This window comes from Lathamus discolor, chromosome Z (genome assembly GCF_037157495.1).
Source record: "Lathamus discolor isolate bLatDis1 chromosome Z, bLatDis1.hap1, whole genome shotgun sequence".
Classification (NCBI taxonomy): Eukaryota; Metazoa; Chordata; class Aves; order Psittaciformes; family Psittacidae; genus Lathamus; species Lathamus discolor.
This window is the reverse complement of record NC_088909.1, coordinates 36,914,465-36,936,841: the sequence shown is the minus strand read 5'-3', so window position 1 is coordinate 36,936,841 and position 22,377 is coordinate 36,914,465. Positions and strand designations below refer to the sequence as shown.

The following is a 22,377-nucleotide window of genomic DNA, read 5'->3' as shown; positions in this document are numbered from 1 at the left end:
GCATCCTGCTACATACAAGATGACAGAAACCTCAAAACTGCTTTTGACTCCATTCTTTTTTTCATCTTGTAAGGATACAGGCACACTTATTCCAGAAGTTTTAGATATTGTGTATAATTTCTACACCAAAAGATTACAGAAATATACAACTACTATCCAAAATCAGCAGGCAAATTGAAACAGTGTTTTATTAGAAAATGCATAACAAAAACTGAATCACTAAACCAACTATATATCAGAAGTGGTTGATTCCCGACTTTAAAAAAAAAAAGAAAAAGCTTGTAACACTAAAAAAAAAAATCAGGGAAGGAAGAAAACCAGCAATGAGAAACAAATGTAAAAGTAATTCTGTGAAATTTGCTTATGACATTTCTTATGGCCAATGTATGCACTAGTTCTGGATATTGTTCATATCCTAATCCAAGCATTATAGGCATGAACATGAAATAGATGTCTAAATTTGATGAACGATGAAGAAAACCAGAATATTTGTCATTGTTTATGCTGTAGCACACTTTTTACAAGAATAAATACTGGACAGTCTTTGAATAACACAAATGTGATTTTCACACTAAATTAACAGCATAGGATTTAGCAAGTGAACCACTGCTAAAAAGTCAGTTAATTTTGTGTTTTTCTTAAATCATAAAAGTCCTGAATGGAGACAAATTTAGTTTCAACTTAAAGATTAAAATCAAAACCATAAAAAGACCTTTACTTTAACCCCTGTTTTATGTAAAAGTAGACTTACACTGATTAAAGGCAAAAAAAGCCCTACATCGGAAAAGGTTGTGGAGCGTTGGCTATGAGCATTAATTTCTCATAAATAGACTGCTAAGATACTATTTGGAAGAGGTTGATCTGGGTTGCTCTGGCAGTATTAAGAAACAATGGAACAATATTCCCCAAAATAAAAAAATATACTGGCGAGGCAAATGTCACTAATTCTGATGAAAGAAAAAAAACAGATCCTAAAATGCCTTCTACATGTTAGGAAATCCATCACTCTTCCTTTTCAGAAATTAATCTGTTCAGCACAAGTCACGTATTTCTGAAGCGCAGACTTTGTATGAGAGCACACAAAGTCAGGCTGAAGGTGACCAGAAAGCAATTTCTTTGCAGTTACATGAAAATGGAGCTGTTTCACTAGCATTTGATATGTTTGGCAGCATCATGCTGCACTTTGCAGCTTGCAGTTCACCCAAAGTTTGTGTGTTTTGCTGTTATCGTTAGGGTGCCATCCAGCCAGGTGAAATGCATGTCATTCACAAAGAGCCGGGGTATTAGTGCTCAGAAACAAGGCAGATCACAGACCTCAACACACAGCACCCAGGGAGTTTGAGAGGGTTTAGCTGGAAGTGATCTTCTGATGAAAGGAAAGATGAAATGGGAAACAATGTCGAAAATCTTCAGGTCAACATAGCTGTTTAGATAAGCATCTTCCCTACCACTTCCACTTCACTTGGAAGAGATGTAGTCTGAGGAATAACAGCAAGGATGGGGTCAGGGGGGAAACCATTTCTACAGTCTACACAGGGGAAAAATAAAACCAGCACTGAAAACCTACCACAGGCTAGGAGATACTTCACCTTTGTAGTTTTAGATACCATAGCTACAGTAGGTGATAGAGAAACTGTTTAGGCTAACAAAACCCCACAAACCTAAGACTGCCAACTGCAGTGAATCCACTACAGTAATCAGAAACCTCTAAACCAAGGAATCTACTCTGTAGCAATTTTTTTAAGTTCCAAGGTAAACAAAAAGCTGTTAAGAAAAAGACTGTACATGTTAATACTTTTGTACAGTTCAATTGGTCACAACAGGTGCGGTACCAGGTATATTCATGGACATTAAGGTTCTGAAAGGAATAAAGGGACGGAAATCCAGTGTCTGCTTTCCCACTCGCTCATCTCGATCAGTCTTAAGTTAACTTGCAGAAAACCTGTATACATTTAATCTTAAGAGTGCCACTTGGCCTGTTAGCTTGTTCATAAAAGAGCTAGAAAAATTAAAAGGCTAAACACAGAAAGCCTAAATTTTGGCCTCTAAAAATTCAGTCTCTCAAAAGGCATGTACTATAAATACAAAATGTATATGTGTCCTGGATTCAGCTGTAACAGGTCTTTTTCTCACTCTCAGTAGCTGGTGCGGTGCTATGTTTCAACTTTAGCCTGAGAACAGTGCTGCTAACACACCCATGTTTTAGTTGTTGCTCAGTAGCACTTACCCTGATCAACGTCTTTTCAGTCTCTCATGCTCTGCCAGTTAGGAGGGGCACAAGAAGCCAGGAAGAAGCAGAGACAGGGCACCTGACCTGACCTAGCCAAAGGTGTATTCCATACCACAGCATGTCATGCCCAGTATAGAAACTGGGGGGAGTTACCCTGAAGGCCCAGATCATTGCTCAGGTTGGGCTAGGTATGGGTACACAGATAGTGAGCAACTGTATTGTGCAGCACTTGTGTTTATTGTTGTTTTTCCCTTCCCCTTCTAGTTTTATATTCTCTCCCCTTGTTATTTCCCTTATCATTATTATTATTGGTGGTAGCAGTATTGGTTTTGTGTTATACCTTAGTTACCGGACTGTTCGTATCTCAGCCTGTGGGAGTTACATTCTTTTGATTCTCCTCCCTATTCTGCCCAAAGGGTAGCAGGAAGGAAGAAGGGGGGCGAGTGAGCAAGAGTTCTGAGCTACTGGCTGGGCTTAAACCATAACAATATCCTTGAAGGACTAAAAGAATTCTGATAGATCAGACCAATACAATGAATGGACAGTGAAATACAGTCTATCACAAGAACTCCAGTCCCTACACAACCGTTAGATTTTCTAACACTTTTCAAAACTGGTTTATTATTGTTATCTTTTCTTTTCCCTTTGCAAGTTTCACACTAAAATTACTTTAGTACAGGTTTACCTCAAGGCAACTAGCTTCTTACAAAAATGTACTAAATTTCACTTTATTTATCTAAGAGTGATTATTAATTACCTACAAAACTAAGTGGTCCATGGAACAGTTATGCAAGACACCAAAGAAAATTACTTTTCCCCATTAAAATATCTTAGTTAAAGTATATATATAATAATTTGTTTCACTGTATATGAGATTTCTAAACAAATCTACCTTGTGATTTAGAGTAATTCCTTCATCAGTAGAACTATAAAGAATTACACAGATTTAGAACGTGCAAATCAGCCTCTAATCTCTCCACAAGTGAAAGAATAAAGCCTTATTTATTGGCAAAACTGCAATTCACTGTGCAGAAATCCCTCTAAGCTCTTGCTAGCTTTTAGCATTACAAATTTTAGTCATACTGTGTTTAGTCTCTGCCATCCGAGCAGTCATTTAAATCTTGATAAAACTCCTGCAGAAAGGAGTTTTAAAAACTGAAGAATTGCACTGTATGCCTTAATTAGGAGGTACAATTGTACTGGTTGCAGTGATGTTGAACAGTGATCAGTCTCATGGTAGCAAGGTAACAACAGTGAAGGAAGAGCAGGAGTAAAAGGTTGGAACGCTTAGAACAACCTTACTTAACATATTGGTTACTTGCTATTTCAGGTCTTACATGTTTAAAATTGGAATATTTGTATGACTAAAAATATTAAGCTATTTTAATTTCAGTATTTTAAAACAGTTAAATGAAATAAATTTAACAGCAAATCAGAGTCCTGTCCTAAGAAATACTGAAATTTTTTTTAATTCAATAGAGTAAAGGATTTATATTAAGGGTGCAAGTGTTTTTATTAAATCAAGACATGTTAAAACACTTTATGTTCCACTTCTTCCTCTGAAGAGGAAAATTCCATTTTGGAAGGTTTTGCTATACATAAATACTTCCTCAAACAGAAACTAAACACGCTCTTAAAGATTTTATATAAAAGTTCTTTTGCCAAAAGATGGCGCTGAGGGCTTCTGCAGTTCAGAACTTCTGTAGTTAGCAGTATCACAAACATAAAAAAAACCCCAAACAATGCTAATTAAGATAATTTCAGTTTTCCTTTTTGCTGCATCATTTGAAAGCCCATCAATTATTCCTCCACCAATAAATACCCTCCCCCAAACAAATATATAGGTACTAAAGTAGCCAAGCAAACGCTTCCTGTAGTTAGAATTCATGCCATACAACGTGACAACTAAGCCCTTTATTCAGTTCACTGTGACTCCTGCCTTTGGACCAGTTAAAACAGAAAGGAAATGCCTTTTTTCCCCTCTATACACCATATGCTCTTAGCCTGAACTGTTTTTGCAGATACGTTACACACATTCATTTTCCAAGCATTTAATTCCAGTGTCACTTATGGAATTATTTATGATTTACAATTATGTCAGGCACATGGCAACATCCCACCTGTTTCTGCACCTTTGCCAATAATTCGACAGGCTCTCATTTTACTAACTAGCATAACACAACATAACGTTGGGAAGTCCTCACCTTTGATTTTCTGTTAAATACAAACCCAGAATTTTGCTGAATTTGAATACTATGACAGAATCTCCCATAAGTGGAGACAATACATGTTAACATTTTGAACTGAAATAAAAATCAAATGGATGATATGCATTTGTGTACAACAGTACTTGGAAACATTAAACTGTCTGGTTGCACCATAAAAGCAAGCATGTGCTGCTACAGCTTTTGCATACAAATGACTTTCATGCATATATACCAGCTTCTTTTATGAGATACACGTCACATGCTGCATTATCTTTCTTTCCACATTAGCAAGTAAGACCAAGCACAATCAATATCACAGAGACCAAAATGTAAGTAAAACAAACACAATACATAGCTTCTGCTGTCATAGAAACCTGAAGGGAATTAATTATAATCTTAGTATGATAAAACAGCCTATCCAAGAATATTTGGATAGCCAAGCCCAATTTATTGAAATAAATATGCAGAGAATTTACTTCTCAAGAATTTTTCAGGATTAACTACCACACTTTCTGAACGAGAGGAAAAACACCTGCTAGAACCACATCAATAAGTTTTATTAAATCCTGTATCTAACAAACCAAGGTAATCAGAAAATTCATAAATTGCATTAATTATCCTAGTGATAATTTCATAGCAGTTATTTGTATAAAAAAATCATTAATTCATTTCCCATGTCTAATATATCCTGTGCTTACCTTTTTTAGCACAATTGATACAAACCCATTAATTAAAACTCCTGGGAGTAGAAAAAATATTCTATGGCCCAAAAAGGACTGGTATTGTACCATTGGTACACATTTTTTCTTCACACACAGAAGGGAAAGAACCCCACTGAAATACCTCTAAAATAGAGGGAGAACATTTCAATAATTAGGAAAGCTGTCATGTAAAATATTTCCAAGCATCAATTGATATTCCCTTCAGATTTTGCTAATGTGGATCACGGCTCTTACATTGCATTTCATTGTATAAAATTAACCCCTAACCCACCTCCTGTATGTTCTTTTTCCCAGCTTTCCTCACCATGTTCAGACTGAATTCTGTCTCTGACAAGATTAGTACTGTCCCTCTCGTCATGATTTGTGATCTCTCTGGCAAGGTCCTTCTTTTGGACTACATTAGCAATCTCAGCTACAAGATCTGATTCTGCCTTTTCTGTAGGGTTATGCTTATACACATGCACAACATCTTCCCTTTCTCCTAGCAGCTTGGAAAGGAGTGAATAGAAATCGCCTGTATAAGAAAGAGAAAAGATAAGAGGCAAGGAGGGAAAAAACAATTATAACAGATAGCGTAATTTTTGACAGCTTCAGCAAAGTGTAATGCAACAAAGTTATTCAAATAGTCTTTGTCAAAAGTGGTATAAAAGGGAATTGTTTCACACTTGGGAATTGAATGAGCCAAGTCTCTGGTACGAAAAGATAATGTCAAATCCTAATCAACTTTAATTTACATAGAAACATCCACTTTTACCTCAAACTCTAGCACGAAAATATCATCACCTCTGCACAGATGTTCTTGGGAACAAGATAAAAAATGGAAGTATGCAAATTTCAGTAAAAGAATGTTTATGATGGAATTATCTGGATTTGCCAGGCTACTACAGATTTACTTTATTTTTATAAAACAAAGAGGTAAAAATTCTAGAGTTTTACTAATTTGTTAACTTATAAAGAAAACAATAGACAGTCATGATGTATTTCAAAATAGATTTCTTTGCAATCTGTCCTCACATGAGAAGCTTAGGCTGTAAGAAAACAAACCTTCACCTTTGTAAACAGATTCTATAGAGCATACTGTAAAAAGAAGACACACTGGTGTAACAGTGATCCATTAACTTTTCATTTATTAATTTGGTCTGGGTCCTGTCCCTCTTGTTCATCCAAATCGTAAAACTCTTTAGACACAGTATTATCTGGCAATGCAGGGAATAGTATTTTCTTAAGCTACTTGTTAGCAATACAGTTATGACTATAGCTTTCTTAGACACCAACATGGTTTTCAGTAAATTTCAGAACAATAGCTGAAAGCAAACAACCAAACATTAGGTATGCAAATTCCAGAACCACATATTTCTTCACAAAATATTCGAGCCACCCAAACAGGTTTTAATGAAGTCAAATGTTTGATTCTTTCTGCAGGGTTAAATGAAGTGATGTCATGAAGATAAGTATATCCCTCTCCTGGGATTCTCTGCTAATCAGCAGGTACCAAACTTGTTAGAATTTATTAACCAAGTATCTTGGCTGCCTGAAACTATTACCAGCTCTTTCAAATACAACTGAATCATTTGAATGGAGACATCCAATATGACTTAAGGTTTAATGCAGTAGGTGTTCTTTTATTTAAGTACAAATCACTCATAATGAAAAGTTTGCATTATTTTATGACAGGCTATATAAAATATTTCTTAGAAAACCAAAACTATAACTAGTAATGCTTTCACCAAAGTAATCTAGCCAGAATCAGATCCATCACTTGCAGCCTGGGACAGCGGAAATTAAGTCTTTTGTAAATGACCCTAAGAGGATCTGGCATGTTTATAAACAGCCCTAATTCAATGATTTTGACTTGGATTCCATTCCTTGCCCTTGAAAATTAAATATCCCAGATGAAATCTTCTGTCAAAAAATAATTACTGAAGTAACAGAGCCAATTTCAATGAAATGAACAAAGCAAATTAGGTAAGAGAGAGAAATGTTAAGCTATATAAAAATTTGAATTACTTGCTTCAAGTACTTTGTGAAGCTAGAATGCTTCATCCAACTACCTCTTCAGAACAAATCCAAATATCAAAAAAGTATGATAGAAGTTCTGTACAAACCATATTTGTTCTGAGAAAGGTTTATAATTAATCAGGTTCAATAGTCTCTACTTAAAGCATCCAAGAATTGGTGCTGACACAGAAAAATGGCTGTAATTTCCCCTACTCAGGAAACATTCAGTATTAACGTACTCTCCATGGGCCTTAACTATACTTTTGCAGCATCTTAAAAATTCAACAAAGTTTATATGTACAAATGTTTTGGTGGTATCCATGGCTGCAGACCTGCAGATGAGCTAAGCCTGCTGACTCCTCTCATGGATCGAGAGGTCTGAATGACAAAAGCAGTGCTCTGCCTAATGTAACTGTGAAAAGTCTCCCTAAATCAGCAAGCTTGGTGATATTTTACACTGCAGACCTTTTTAAAGCCAAGTTCAGTGATCTTTGCCCGATTTACTCTTTCCTAAGCCTGTATCAACAGCCTGATCAATGTTTGTGTAATTGGTCTCAAAAAGAAAAGCTGAAGTTTATAGAAGGGTTTCAGATCCCCAACTCACAGCTCATATGCTTGTTCTATTTGAACAACAACAAAAAATTGCTTCCTGCTTCAGCCAAAAACATTGCATACTACCTCTGTTGTGCAATGGTTGCCATGAATAATTAACTCACTCTCTACAACAGATATCGCTCATTGATTTCAAAAAACAAAGTTTTTTTACCTGTCTGAAAGCAGCTTCTCTTACTACGCAAGAAACTGCTATGAGACAGAACTCAGTGGAGCAGAAGAAGAAAAGAGAGCAGGACTATCCAACTTAAGAACAACAAAAGCCCCGGCAAAAACTTTTAGGACAAGGTGCTTTCACAGAAAATTCCAGTGACTCTTGAGGGAGATATAATCAGGTACTCCACTCCAAGGAGGTTGACCAGTTTTGGTTTTCTCCTACTACTAAGCCTATGATAATAAGATAAATGAGGAACTGTCAAAAAGTGGCATAAAGTGGTTTGCGTATATCACTGTCAATGGCTACAGATGATGTATTTTTCAGCTTGTCCTATTTCTGCTTTTATTAGGCAGGGTTGTTGTAACCACAACAGTTAAGAATATTTAGGAACTGAAAGCATGAAAAGTGGTGTGCCTCAGAAAGTGAAAGTGGTCTAAAGTGTAGCTGCTCTGAAACTGTGATCTTTAAGTAAATGTATTTGAGAAAATGAATGTGAAATCTCTACACCTTAAGCTCAAAGCCATCCATGAAGACTACATATCTGCCCAGCATCTCCATATGCTTCACACAAACAGTAGGCTAAAGTCTTCTATCAATTTCTTGGCATCTTGATACAATTCAGTGTATTGAAAAAAGCAGAAAAAATGTGTGCAGATGTCAAAGGGAAGAACTGAAGTTTCCTGATTACTCAATGTATGCAACTGTTCCCCAAACTCCACACAGTGAATGGAAGTCTCATATTACCTAGGAACAACATTTTTCAGCTTTGTTTGTGATCCCCAGGCAGATTCCAATAGATTTGTAAGCAGTATATTTTTAAAAAGTAGTTCAGAATTCACTATTGATAACTAGCAAAAACCAGACTCCTATTGTTTCTGATTAACAGTCACTCTCTACAGACCAATATCCAGCAAAGATTATAGCATGATCTCATGCTGCCATTTTACAGCTGTCTCGTACTAGATGGAACAGCTGAAGGATGTTGCTTGTCTCAAGATACTCAGTGGGAAAGGAATACCGGCAAGACGCACCATGTTTCGTACTGCTTGAGATGAGGCAGCCTAGCCTTTAGAATGCCTAGGTATGATTAGAAGAAGACACGGGTGAATGAACAACTTGCTCTTATTGAAACAAGTGAAGTCTAGCAGTGCAGTCTTAGGGAAGCTGACTGATTAGGTTAGTTTCAGAGAAAATACTTACATGCACTTCTTATTTGTAAGCTATCAGGGCACTTCCCTCTATGTAATACAGTAAAAGATGACTGGCTACAAATATCTATATTTTCTGCTATTCTCGAGGAAGTGACAGCTGTCAAGACCACCATCTCCAGATTGAAACAATGCACAAGCATATTCCAGTAAGTTTAAACATAATTATTTATGGTGGTTCTACACTAGGAAAATTCTTTTACAGAACAGTGCTTTGGAAAACAGTGATACAAACGAATAAAAATATTGGCAACTTTCACTGCAACCCATGAGCTGAATCTCACCCAATCTCAATAAAACACCAGATTAATTTAAGGTTAACAAAACAGTGTAGTATTTTGACCACCAGGTTCTGGATCTCTGTGGTGTTGAACTATCCATGTCTAGAACCAATCCTTTTTTCCCAGCTTCAAACACTATTTCCCCCACCGGCAGTAAGCAGTCGCTGTCCGTGGTCCTTACTCAGCACTCCACCATGTTGATGGAAGTACCAACTTCCAGCCTGGATGAAGTATCTAGACATGGTGCTGCAGAATCAAGGTATCAGACAGATGAGAAGTTCAGCTATAAGTGAGCCAGCCTGTGCAAAGAGCTTGAATGTGTAGCTGTTACGATACACACATGAAAACTCATTTTATGCATTTTAGAAAAAAAAGCAAGAACACTCTGGTGTGGTGTCTGGGAACTGTCACCTCCCGAAGATATAGTTGTGTCATAATGACTGTACAATTTCACTGTGACAGTTCAGACAGGCTCCCCAGTCTGGTATTTCAAACTTTTGTTAGGAATCAGACTGAACAGGATTTGAAGCATGAAGCTGCTGCTGCCACCTACTAACAAAAAGATGCCTTACCATGAAACAACCAAAACTGATGGGTTAAGAGCAAAACTCTAGCAAACAGTCCTTTGTGTTGACAGGGGACTGGTATTGCAAAGTTTATCTGTGTGTTTCACAGGTGTGAATGCTTGTATTGAAAGTCTCTTCTTGGGCATGTTTGATCTGACATGGAGCCAGTATGCTGGTCATTCCAAATCTGTGTCTCAGTCCTGCTGTGATTGTAGCAGGAAACAAGCTTTCAGAGTTGACTTTTGGTTACCTAATTATCTCTGAATTAAGGGTACCCTGAGACTGCATGTTTCTGTCTTACCAGGATCTGCTTCTGGCCTACTCCTGTGTTCATATGGCAAAAATAGTCAGCGCTGTGACTTTTCATAAGTTCTAGAATCAGGGTCCAAATAATATAGACTCCAACTATGATTTCACCTCATCTTAACTCTAAGGTGATGACTGTGTAATATGTTAAGAGTCATATCACAGAACTGTTATTTTAGCTGAAGAACATATGTAAATCTGGCTGCAAATATTACCTTCAAGACTGCCATCATGAACAAATGCCTTCAAAGCAAACATTTATCAAAATCAATAGTTTCATTTTATTTGCCTTCTTTGGCTCTTAGATGAAGCTACTAAGCTCATTCTAAGAGGCATACATAAGGTAACATTGCTGGTAGACAAGTATGGGAGAAAGGCATGGAAAAAAAGTGAACAAAATCTAATGTCTATTTATTTGAAATGACATTGGACACAATTTGATATAATAAACCAAAATAACTTTCAAAATGGTTTCTAGTCTGCTATTATTTTTCATTCAAGTCCAACCATACTGATTTAACCTGCTGTTTCGATGAAAGCATTGGAAAGATTCCTGAGAACCAAAATAGGTTAAGTAAAACGGTCTTCTCTTTAAAGCGATTTCAGGGGTTAGGGGAAGGAGGCATAGATATGAAGAAATGAAAAGAGTTAAGCTGCTCTTGAGATTTTGGTCACCATCACTGTGCCCTAAGTGACATGCACTTATAGCATAGCCAAGCTGACATGTTTGAAGAACAAGAACTTTATCTGTTCTCAAGGCATTTCTAAGCAGCTTATAGAGATAAAAGGAAAAAAAAGATGGAAGGTTAAAAAATAAAATAATTTTCTGTTTTCTTCCGTGGCTGCCTGTCCTAAAATGAGCCTTTCCTACTATTGCTATGCAAATGCACTTTCTTTGGTTTTAATTCATTCTTTCTTTCTTTTCCTCCAACTGCCAAAATGTTTTAATGCACAAATGTTTTAAGAGGCCAAGCATAGTTTATAAAATCACTAGTTTACAGCTGGGAAAGAGAGCACTAAAGATAAGAGAAAGTATGAAGTAAGATAAAAGAATCTTCACTGAGGATTACATTTTGTTACAGATGTGTGTTCTTCATCAGCAAATCAGAACCTGCGGCTCAAAACCAAGCTGGCTGCAGTTTCCTAATTGCCCTATTCCTTCCTTTCCTTCCTGAGCAGTTGTAAGTTCCTGACAAGCACCAATCATTTTGTTACAATAAAATATATTTATCAGCTACTGCTAAACAACTAGCAATGAACACAATGGGTTTACTACATAGGACTTAGCTGTACTTATTTAGATATATTACACACATTTGTAATTCAAGCACACAGTACACTAGTTCCACCTCAAATTTCTATTTGATGCAGCACATACTTGTAAATACATTTCTTCTCAGAAACCAACATATATCAAACTGTGTTTTTTAAAGAGTAGTTCTGCTATGTTCAGTTTAATTCTTATAAGCACCATCATGGTTTAGTGTATTTAAAAAAAAAAACAAAACAAAACAAAACATGAAAATCATAAAAAGGGAAAATATTTTGCTAATGATAATAATAATAGTAAAATAATTTTTTGTGTGTTTTATATTTCTGCTATGACTTCATAATTTTTCTGAACTCTTCCTGCACTAATAAAATGTCCACTTTCCATTTCTTTGGACATGTAAATGATATTACAAGCAGTTTTTGCAGTTGCTCGTTGATAAACAGTAAGCTAAAATACTTCTCTAACTATAAGAGACAAAGAACCTAAACCAGGTTTCAAACAGTGCAGACTGAAACATGCAATTTAAAATAGCTTCCTTCCAAGCTTGTCAGTAGTGTTCTTCTGCTCAGGTATGCAACCTAATCATCCTTATTTGCAATTTTTTGCTTAGATCTGATGCTCATTTCTTTACTGTGCTGAAGATGTGTTTGTAAAATTATGAATAACCTTATTCTAACCACATCGAAGGCTCATCTTTTATTTACAACTTTGAGCAGGATCTTTTAGTGTTGAAACAAGAAGCAAATAATTCACAATTTTAAAGTTTCCTAATTATACTTCTTCAACTGTAAATATTGCTCTTAATACCTTTCAGTAGCATTTTCCCCCCCCAAGGTTTAATTCAGTCAATTTTCTGTTACTTTTGCACTGTATTCAAGGGACTTTATATAATCTTCCAGCACCAAACATGCAACCTGATCGTAGAAACATCTGACGATTTTCTCATGTCTGGCCTTAATCTAAAAATGTCTCTAACACCTCCTTCTAGGCGCTCCACACCCTTTCTCTATCAACCTGAGAAATTTTAACCACTTATCAAAGTGAACTTCTCTCTTTACAGACAAACTAGCAAAGGAGAATTATGAGAAATTTATTTTAGAAATTTGTGCAAAACCACATTAAGTCAAATTTTTTTGACACTGCTGCCATGGATTTGCTATGTAATACTGTTGCAGAAATATACTTCTTAAGCTGAAAAATCAAGGATCTGTCTGCATTCTGATTCTCCTTTTCTCTTCAACACCTATTCTGTAAGAAATAGCAGGCCCTGTAGGCCTTCCTTCACGTTTTGCCCTCTTTTTCTTTTTTTTTAAGGAGAAAATAAAAGAGAGATGAGGCCAAAAGAGAACAAGGTATACCTCTTTCTTTCAGCTAAATTATCAAGAATTTCTACCCCAGCCACAAAAAGCCTTTTTCAGTACACTTTTATTGTCATGAGTTTTTCACAGGAATGCACAACAGCAAAATATGCAACACAGACATTTCAGTTTCTCAACTCACAGACTCAGCTACAGCCTAGCAAAATATTTCCAGCAGTGTAACAAATATGTTGTGCAAAATATTTATTTGTGTGGGTATTTGTGCACATTCATGCACAAATACAGCATACAACAACTGAAAATAATGAAAAGGTTAGGCATCCAAGAGGTAATAAAGAGCAGAATGATGTGTAACCCTAATTCAGCCTCTGTTTTTTATGGATTATGATGTTAATTTTCCTTACAAAGAAACCTCCTCCCACAATCAATGGGCCATCACTATATATTAATATTTAATCCCATTCAAATAAACCCCCTTCAAGCACTCCTGAAAAAATGTTTTAACTAAACAGAAAGACATCTCTTAACATTTCTATTCCATCATCTCTGTTTATGAAACACTTACTTACACTAGATTAGTTTCATTATTACAGCCTGTACAATGAAATTAAGGCCCATAATTACTGCTACTTTGCTAAAGATTACAGTCAGAATGGTCATTCAGCATCTACTCATTTTGGGTGTTCACCTGGAAATGTCTCAACACGTGGTTTTAGTTGGTACTTAGCATTATATTCCACATCTTAAACTAAAGCCACTTCCAGTCTATTTCAGCAGGAGCTGCATATATGCAAGACTTACTTCCAGTTATTTGTTTTGTCCATCCTCAAAGCCTAGGAAAACAGATCAGGAAATAAGACTTCTCAAAGGTACTCAGCTACCAAGAACCATTCAGCCACTCTGCTAACAGTCTAGAGTAAAACACTTTAAACAGAGAGCATCAAACTGCCTTAGACCATTAAGTAATATTCTTTTTTCTATTTCACTCCCTAGACAGATTTGAATCTCTTGAACAAGTTAGAAGCCCAGGGAGGTGTTTTTCTATTCAACATAATCTCACCACTAGGACAGCAATTCTATATTGCAGACTTAAAGCCCAACTTTACAAAAGCTAACTTCTGAATGCTGGACTTACGATGTAATATTATCTTAAATGCAGGAGGTTGAAAGGGATTTCAGTTAAAACAGTTGTGAGATGAGTCTAGCTGGGACATTCAAAAAGAGAGATCTTAAGTTCACTTTTATTGAACTTCACTATTCACTTTCCTGGAACTACTTCTGCTCGTGGTAATTGTGAAATAATGGGGGATGAAAGGGAAAAAAACCCCTCATACTGGCTAATACTGAAAGCAAAAGAATCTTAATTTAGACTTTCACTTCAGATTCTACCATCAGAGGCAAAAATGTATGTTACTTTCTCGCTACCAGCTTCCCTAAACCAGACACAAGCAAAAATGTACTTTTGTAAGTGCCACAGTAAACATTAATACCAGAGGATGAAAATCCCGTCTCTTCTCTCTCATGTATGTGTAAATACATGTGTACACACATGCCTTTCTAAAACTAAAAATCAGATCTAATCTTTGATTTATAGTTTATATGCTGCAAGTGAATTTTAAGTTCAAGACAGCCTTGTTTTTGTTTTTAACAAATATTGCCCACCTGATTAACCATCACCTGTATAGTCCTTGTTTGTTATTAAGAAACTACCCCTGTCTATAGCATTTATACAGCTTCCAGGTACACCAGCAGCTGATTTTCTCAATAGTAAAGACTGCTTCACTGTTTGCATAGCAAAACAGATCTTAAATATATTATGTTATGCCACAGACTATAGCCAGGAAAGCACTGAACAAACAGAAAGAAACACATTTAGGCCTTTTTTCCAGAGGTAAAGAAGAGACATCTAACAGACATGGTGAGCGCTATGAACAGATGCTAGTTTTTTCACTACTGTATCTATTGAATACAATTTAATCAAGCTTCTATCAATGAACAACAAAATAAAACATAAATCATATTTGTTTTGCTAAGGACTTTGTGCTTCAGCAGGAACAGGAAACTCTCCAATATGCACAAATGTCTAAATCAATTGCATTTCCTACAATAATTAACTTCCCATGAACAGTTTATCTTCACCAAACAGTGACGCTGTTTCAGACACAGAGGAATAATGAGGTCAGTTTCATTTAGGTAAGCTCAGTTTAATTTTAACACTACAGAGATTTCGCTCTGTCTTCATGTTAAGTGGTGGTTCACTTTGTGATGGTTACTACTTATTCTGATATATTTACATTGTTTATTAATGTGCCTCTGACAAGTGAAGGTGATGAAACTGAAAATTTAACATAAAAGCAATGATAACACCTGCAGGTGCCAGTATAATGAAATTGCCTGTGTGTAGCAGGAAGTACCCTATGTCCAGGCAACCATGTGATAGACATATTATTAGCAGGCAGGTTCTTTCACATGGTGGGTACTTTCTTTTCTCCTTTTTTGAGGCAAATAGATTTAATACTACTCACATCAGAATCTGTCTCTGACCATGACTCTACCTCCTAGATCTGTAAGGATGTCCAGCTAATAGAATAAATTAACAAGTATTTCAGTTTTAGTGAAATGACAGTGTTTACTTCAGTTACCTGAAACAAACGGGGGTAAAATTAAGTTGCTATAACATAGTGAGTCGTCAAAGAAAAAACATGCAAGATAAAAGGCAGAATTATACAAAAATTGTTGAGGCTTTATCTTCAGAGCAAATCAAAAGTCTGAATTTACTGACCAACAGCTCAGCAGCAATAGAACTAGACAAAAACCTGAGTTTTGGAGGATCTGTGTTTCATAGATAAGCTTATCATAGAGTATGTCATGCCAGGACATAAAGGGAAAAATTTACGTTTTAAGCTTTACCTCATTGAAAGTATGCATTTGCTTCTGTGCAACTCCCTCCAAACTGTAGAATTTTCCTGTCCTTGAGGCCTTATTCAAATTTGATTGATATTGGCTATCTCACTAAAATTACTTGAGGAGATGGACAAACTGGCAACACAATTACAGAAAGCACTTTGCCCCACAAAACCAGTCTCCAATTTGTGTGTAATTTTCATAGGCACATTTTACCACACCACTTTCAGCTCCTGGTATTCCCAGTGTATCTTACGAGGTACTCATGCACATGCACTCACCTTTCCCTTTTGGAGACAAAAATAAAACCAAACCTGATCTAATTTTTCAATTTGCTTCTTTTGCTTACACATGTATAACTCAGCTGAAGTTAGAGCTTTATCAATGTAAAATTGAAGCTAGGCTCCTGTAAATGATGGGAGAGTTTATCCTAAACTAACACCTAAAATATGGAATAAAACTCTCTCAAAGAAAATAGTGTGTTTTAATATCTCACATTATGAACCCAAGTAATTTCAAATGGAGAAAACAATGCAGTGTGTTTCCATGAAAACAGATTAGATGAGGTTGTAGACTAAACAGCTGTCTCAACAAAACAAGACTGCATTGTAGGAATGTGGCTTTGAAATGCATTTCAAAGACAAATAAAAAGGTTTTTAAAACCAGGACTTTGTTTCAACATTTTGTTTCAAACATTAACGAATTCAGTAAGACTCACAGATAACAAGTTCATCAACCAAATCCTAATGCACTTATTAGTAATAAAGGCGGAGCAGCTTTTCAGCATAAATCTTGATCTTCATTTACAATCACCTAGCTTATTCTGTTCTGGAACAGGCTTAAAAAAATATAATTGTATTTCTTTCTTTAAAAATCCACCTTAAATTAACTAAGGCTAAGTTTCAGATATGGAAGTGTAACTACTGTAGTTTAAAGTACTTTCAGTCAAGACACTGTACAGAATCACAGAATGGTCTGGGTTGGAAAGGACCTTAAGATCATCCAGTTCCAACCACCTGCCATGGGCAGGGATGCCTCACACTAGACCCAGAAGCTAGCTTTTATGGAACTGCAACTTAATTATTTGAGTTAACTCTGCAATATGGCATATAGAAAAATCTAACCCTTATAGAAGATGTTATCAAAAACTCCAAACACTGTCCTAATCTTTTGCCTCATGAAAGGCAAAAGGAAATCTGCATTTAATTTATTTTGAATAAACTACATGTCTGAACCATGTTTGAACCTCAACATGGTCTTCTCATTTATATAAAGAAAAATCTTGATACTAAACAAGTATTTATCAAATGGCATATGACCCATAAAAACTTTAAAGTACAGTCTTATTTAAACATATCTCCCAAACCTATACAACATTCAGCATATTTCTAGAAGCTTTGTAAGAGTCATGTTTTTTGTCCTGCAACTAAGCACTGCACACAGTTTTGCACAAGTTATGTGCATATGCACATATACACAAATGTAGTTAAAAATAACTCAGTATCAAACATTAGCTGCACTCAATCCAGCTCATATACAACCCATATTGAACTGTAAAAACATACTATTCCCTAATACATACATAGTAATATGAATTGAGAAATAGGGGAAGAACTAATAGCAGACAGTCACATATAGGATCTAGAGCAGTTACATACTATAGGACTACTTCTTCATGTCCATCCTTTAGGATTGCACTTAGAGATAAATCACAAACTTCTTTAGTAAATTAAACCAAGAACAGGAAAACCTAGTAAGATCAAAATGCTCTGAAAAATTTTACCTACACAGGTAGAGATCAATGGTAGACTAATTTTTTTAATTATTTCTTATATAGCATTCAATCCTATTAGCTGTACAGAACATTGCAAGTTGCATCAATTAAAGATAAACAATAAAACCTTCATAACTTATTAACAATCAGGATATAATTTATCAGTACTTTACGTTAGTGTGTCCAGTACTTGACACAGAAATAAACAAGTACATACTCTGCTCCAAAATCTCTTCCTCTTCTTTTTTCGCTTGCTGCAGCAAAGAACTTTTATCACTGTCCTTGGTTTCTGAAAAATGGATTTAGGATATGACGTTAACTTCTGTGTATGAATGGAATCTAGTATCTTCTGACTGGGAAAAAAAAGCCCTTCTGAAATGAACATTTGATATTTTTATCTATCTACAGTAGTTGTATCAAACAACGCAGCAGTGAAACAACTGGAATGAAAAATTAAGATATGTATTTTGCTACACAGACACACCAGTCAGATTACTTCTGGGTAATACTACTGATAGAAATTAAATGCCTACTGGTGTTCAATATAAACATTTGATTCCTTCCATAACAAAGCAGGGGATCCAGAAAACTATGGAAATGTTACAATTCAATTTTGTAGGAAACAGAAGATAAAGCAAGTACTAACAAAGTGTTAATATAAAGTACTGATATTTGGCATAGAAAAGAGGTGAATCTTTTGGGTATACAGCTCATGTAACTAAAAATACCTTGGAAATTGAAAGATGACAACAGAAAGAAATAGACAAAAGACTATGACAAATAATTCCAATAAAAATAAGAGCAGAATCCCATGATGGTCTATAACCAACGACTTGAATTTTATTCAGAATTGTATCTCATTTTTTTTAATGTAAATTTAGTATATCAAAGCAACATAGACAAACACATCAGTGAGCAAAAAAAGACTTGAATAAAATGGATTTTTTTAAAGTTTTATAAGTTTTTTTCACCTTCATGGTGTCCATGTGTCATCTTTAGCATATCAGACATGATTTGAATAGGGACATTTGCCTCCTGTGGTATATTTCTGAACAATTCAGGGTTTGCATTCTGTGTGCAGGTCATATATGAGACTGCGTGCTTGGCTTCCATATAGTACATAATGTAAAAATTACACATTTCGTCATTGGCTGTTCCCCTACATAACACAGAAAAGATGTGGCAGTTAGGAAAAAGGAGCTGGATAGAGCTGTTACTCAATTAATCTAACTTGCTTAACAGAGTATTAAATAAAAAGTGGCAATGTCATATTTAGTAGAAGTCCCACACTAAAACATTTAATAGCTTCACTGCAGTGAGTATCAAGAACTTCTTTCAGCTTACACTAGACAATACCAGGTTGTACAAACTCACCAAGTATCTCAGAAATTCCTAACAATTTGGGTTTGATTCTACAGAAAATTGCATCAACTATTTTATCTGCTCTTCTTTCAATTTCCCCAGTATTATCCTCATAGTACCCAGTGCGTCATCTACTATATATACGCTCTGGTGAAATATGACAGAACTGCACCATCCATCATGTCAGCATTCACACAATCCCCTCTCAATCTGGGGCAAACATAATTTAAAATTGTTGCAAATAAAATCTATGTTTCATTTCAGCAGATATCTTTTATGACAGTTTTCCCCCCCATGTTCAAATGCATCCATTTATTGGCCAATCATACTGGCTCTAATGCAGCAGAACTTAATTTCATTACACATTAGGACACCATAAATATCTCTTAAAGAGAAGACAGCACCGCGATCTTGAGAATAACTTCATCACAAGCTTTGTAAGGAAGACATGAGTGCAAGAGGAAAGATTAAACACTGGAAAAATTCCATTCTTTGATAAATATTGTCCATGCACTTGGAACAGGAGAGGCTCTTCTCTACTGCTACATAATTCTGTCTTCACTAGACAAAAATGCTGGTATGAGAAAAATTTTCTTCTGAAAAATATTACTTTGTGACACAGACAACACAGGGCCTCTCTGCAACTGTGATCTGTTCCTGCTTTTTTCCTCTGCCTTATGGTTGATATATTTTATTTACAGCTATGATTCTGACAACGGAATAAGCTAGAGCTGTAAAGAAAGGTTTGCAAAATAAAGGCTTTTACATTCACATTTTTTAATTAGCTTTCACAATTAACCACTGAGTCTGCATTCATAAAAAGTTACGGGGGTGGCCTATTAGCTGTTTGCAAAAGACGTCAGTGCTGACTTTTCCAGCAGCATCCCGCAGCATTCATTTATTCACCATAGCAACATTAATGACACCAGCCAGAGGGGATATATGGGGAACATGGGAGAATAGACTATTTCAAAGGGGAATTGGTATTTTTCCCTGCATTGAAAATTTAGCATCCCTTGGAGACCACAAAAATCAGACTCTGACTGGTCAAGCTCTGGTTAGAAAGCATTAACTTCACTGTTGGCCTCTCAATATCTGTTACTATAATTGCTTCCTCTTTAAAACTCTAGTAGAAAAGGGGATGTGGAGCCCACATGAACTCTGGCTCACCTGACATGTTACTGTGTCTAAAAAATACAAAGTTTGTCCTTTTAAGTATTTGCAGTTAAAAAGAAAAAAAAAAAAAAAGAAAAAAACCCCAACAAACTCAATCAACAACAGTTTTAGTAAATTCACAGAAAACTCAGAATCCTTCTATTAGATATCTGAACTCCTGAGAAACCCTGTTTCATGAACAATGAAGATGCAATATTGGGGTGCTCAGTGCATTAAATGTCTAATCCCTTAGGATTTTGCAGCACATACTTCCAGAACACAGAAGCTTCTGCAGAGTATCTTCATTCGTCTATATATGCAGCAAATTCCAGTGCAAAGAACTGGAGCCACTTAAGACAATATTTTTTTAATATTGCATCTATTTTTATAGTTACATTTGTCAACTTCATCTTACAGAACTCTGCCTGTCATCTTCAACTGACAAACACAGTTCAGGTTTTCCTATTGATCATTACTAGTCATTTATGCCTTTGTTTTGATAAAAGCATGTATATTATTTCACATTTTTAAAGTCAGATTTTATGATGGTTCAAAATTTATCAGAATTTTATAAATTTCCATTAATTTTCTTCTGAAATAATGAAGAGAAATTGTGACGCTAGATTATTTTGCCTTAAACAGTCAGTAACTTCAGCTTACTAAAAGTAAATTTTTTTAGACTTGATGACTCCTTTAAGTGTACATCAGCCCAACATCTGAGTAAGGTGCCTGGCAGCATAGCTTCTGTACACTTCAGCAAAGTGAGGGCAATGAATGTTTTGTAGAGTTAAATATCTAGCAGACTAAACGGCAAAACAGAACATTCTGGCAGAATTTAACAATTAGACTTATCCTGAAAGGAGACATGAAACAAGTATATTTCTAAACATAACCAATGACATGGAGCAAATAGAGAAAATTTACCCTATGTGCGTCTCTGTAGTTCTGCCTTCACCACTGAAAACACATCTAGCTGCTAGGGTATCATCATAGCTAACATCCACAGGACGTTCTACTGGATAGAATGCCTGAAAGAGAGGATGATTCACCCTAATCAGTAAAAGCATCTCGTATTATTTACATCAACACCCCCACACAAGAATAACTGCTACACATCTGAAAAGTAACTTCAGGATGGTTTGTGCATCATAATGTAACCATGATAATGCTGGGCAATATTCACTTTCTACTGGCACAACATGTACCAGTAGAAACACGAGGTATACCTATGGGTACGTGACTGTCAATTCATCTTCCTGGTTTTAAATAAAGATAATAAAAAATTATAGTTAGAATTAAAAAAACAACCAACCTGTGGTAGTTGTGGACTCTGTCTACCAATCAATGTCCATTGACCATTTCTCACTCTGTATCCACTCACTACTTTACCTATAACATACCAATACGTTTGTGAACAAGAGACATCTAAAAAAAATATGCTGTATTGTCAGCATTTTTCTGTTAAGTATTTGATATTCCCATGTTCCAATAAAACTCTTACCTAATCTGTGTGTATGAACTCTGTAGGCGAAAAGGTGCATTGGAAACCTTTTGTAATGGCAGGCAATGTCTGCATCAACCGCTGTTAAAATATGATAGCAATAAACAAAGACAAAACCCCACATTAATTATCAGAGAAAAGGTACACTAATGTACTTCATTCAATATGGTTTACAAAAGGTGTACCTACACTGGACAACATGTAATTTCAAATTATATTTGATAATACCTTCCGCATCTGCCATATCTATCTGATGACATCAAGTCACTTGAAAATGACCTTCTGTGAAAATGCACATAAAAAATGGGACTGAAACTTAGTAGTATTTTTTCCAGCATATGCTGCTGCTATCTAACAAAGTAATATGCTTGCCTACAGACTATGCAACACTTAAAAGAGGAACACTTAAAATAAACATAGCTATGGTAAACAGTCTACTCAGGAGAAAATGAAAATCAACTGGTATCATTCTAAAATGATACAATTTATAATGAAGTCTTGATTGTAAGATCATATGGTTCTAAGCCCAGTTTTAAATATTTAGGGTTAGATGCAGACTTTGGCAGAAAAGTGCTATACTTAGCACTATACTTGTGTTAGGAGCCTACAGAGAAATTCTTCTGCTGATGCCTCTCTGAGACTGGCTGGCTCAGATAAATGCAGCCAGAGAGACTGGCTGCATTCTTCCTTTTATAAAAAACTTCATGATCTTCTGAAGAACTTAAAACTTGATTTAGCAGGCACAGAATCTTATTTCCCTTTCCCTCTCCCCTTCAACTGAAAAAGTTTCTGTAATGATCGA

General features: G+C 35.7%; 1 protein-coding gene across 8 annotated transcripts in view; it reads right to left on the bottom strand.

The window, feature by feature from the left end:
* Positions 1-22,377, bottom strand: part of PAM (peptidylglycine alpha-amidating monooxygenase) — a 133,937-nt gene that overhangs the window by 19,160 nt on the left and 92,400 nt on the right. For 5 of the 8 annotated variants that reach the window (XM_065661088.1, XM_065661086.1, XM_065661092.1 and 2 more), the window contains 6 exons: positions 21,576-21,656; positions 21,387-21,463; positions 20,999-21,102; positions 18,529-18,716; positions 17,775-17,846; positions 5,431-5,673 (listed from right to left, as the gene is read on the bottom strand). In XM_065661088.1, the coding sequence (XP_065517160.1) occupies positions 5,431-5,673; positions 17,775-17,846; positions 18,529-18,716; positions 20,999-21,102; positions 21,387-21,463; positions 21,576-21,656 (765 nt within the window). The remainder of the gene's footprint in view (positions 1-5,430; positions 5,674-17,774; positions 17,847-18,528; positions 18,717-20,998; positions 21,103-21,386; positions 21,464-21,575; positions 21,657-22,377) is intronic. The other 3 variants (XM_065661093.1, XM_065661094.1, XM_065661091.1) reach the window with 2 other exon arrangements.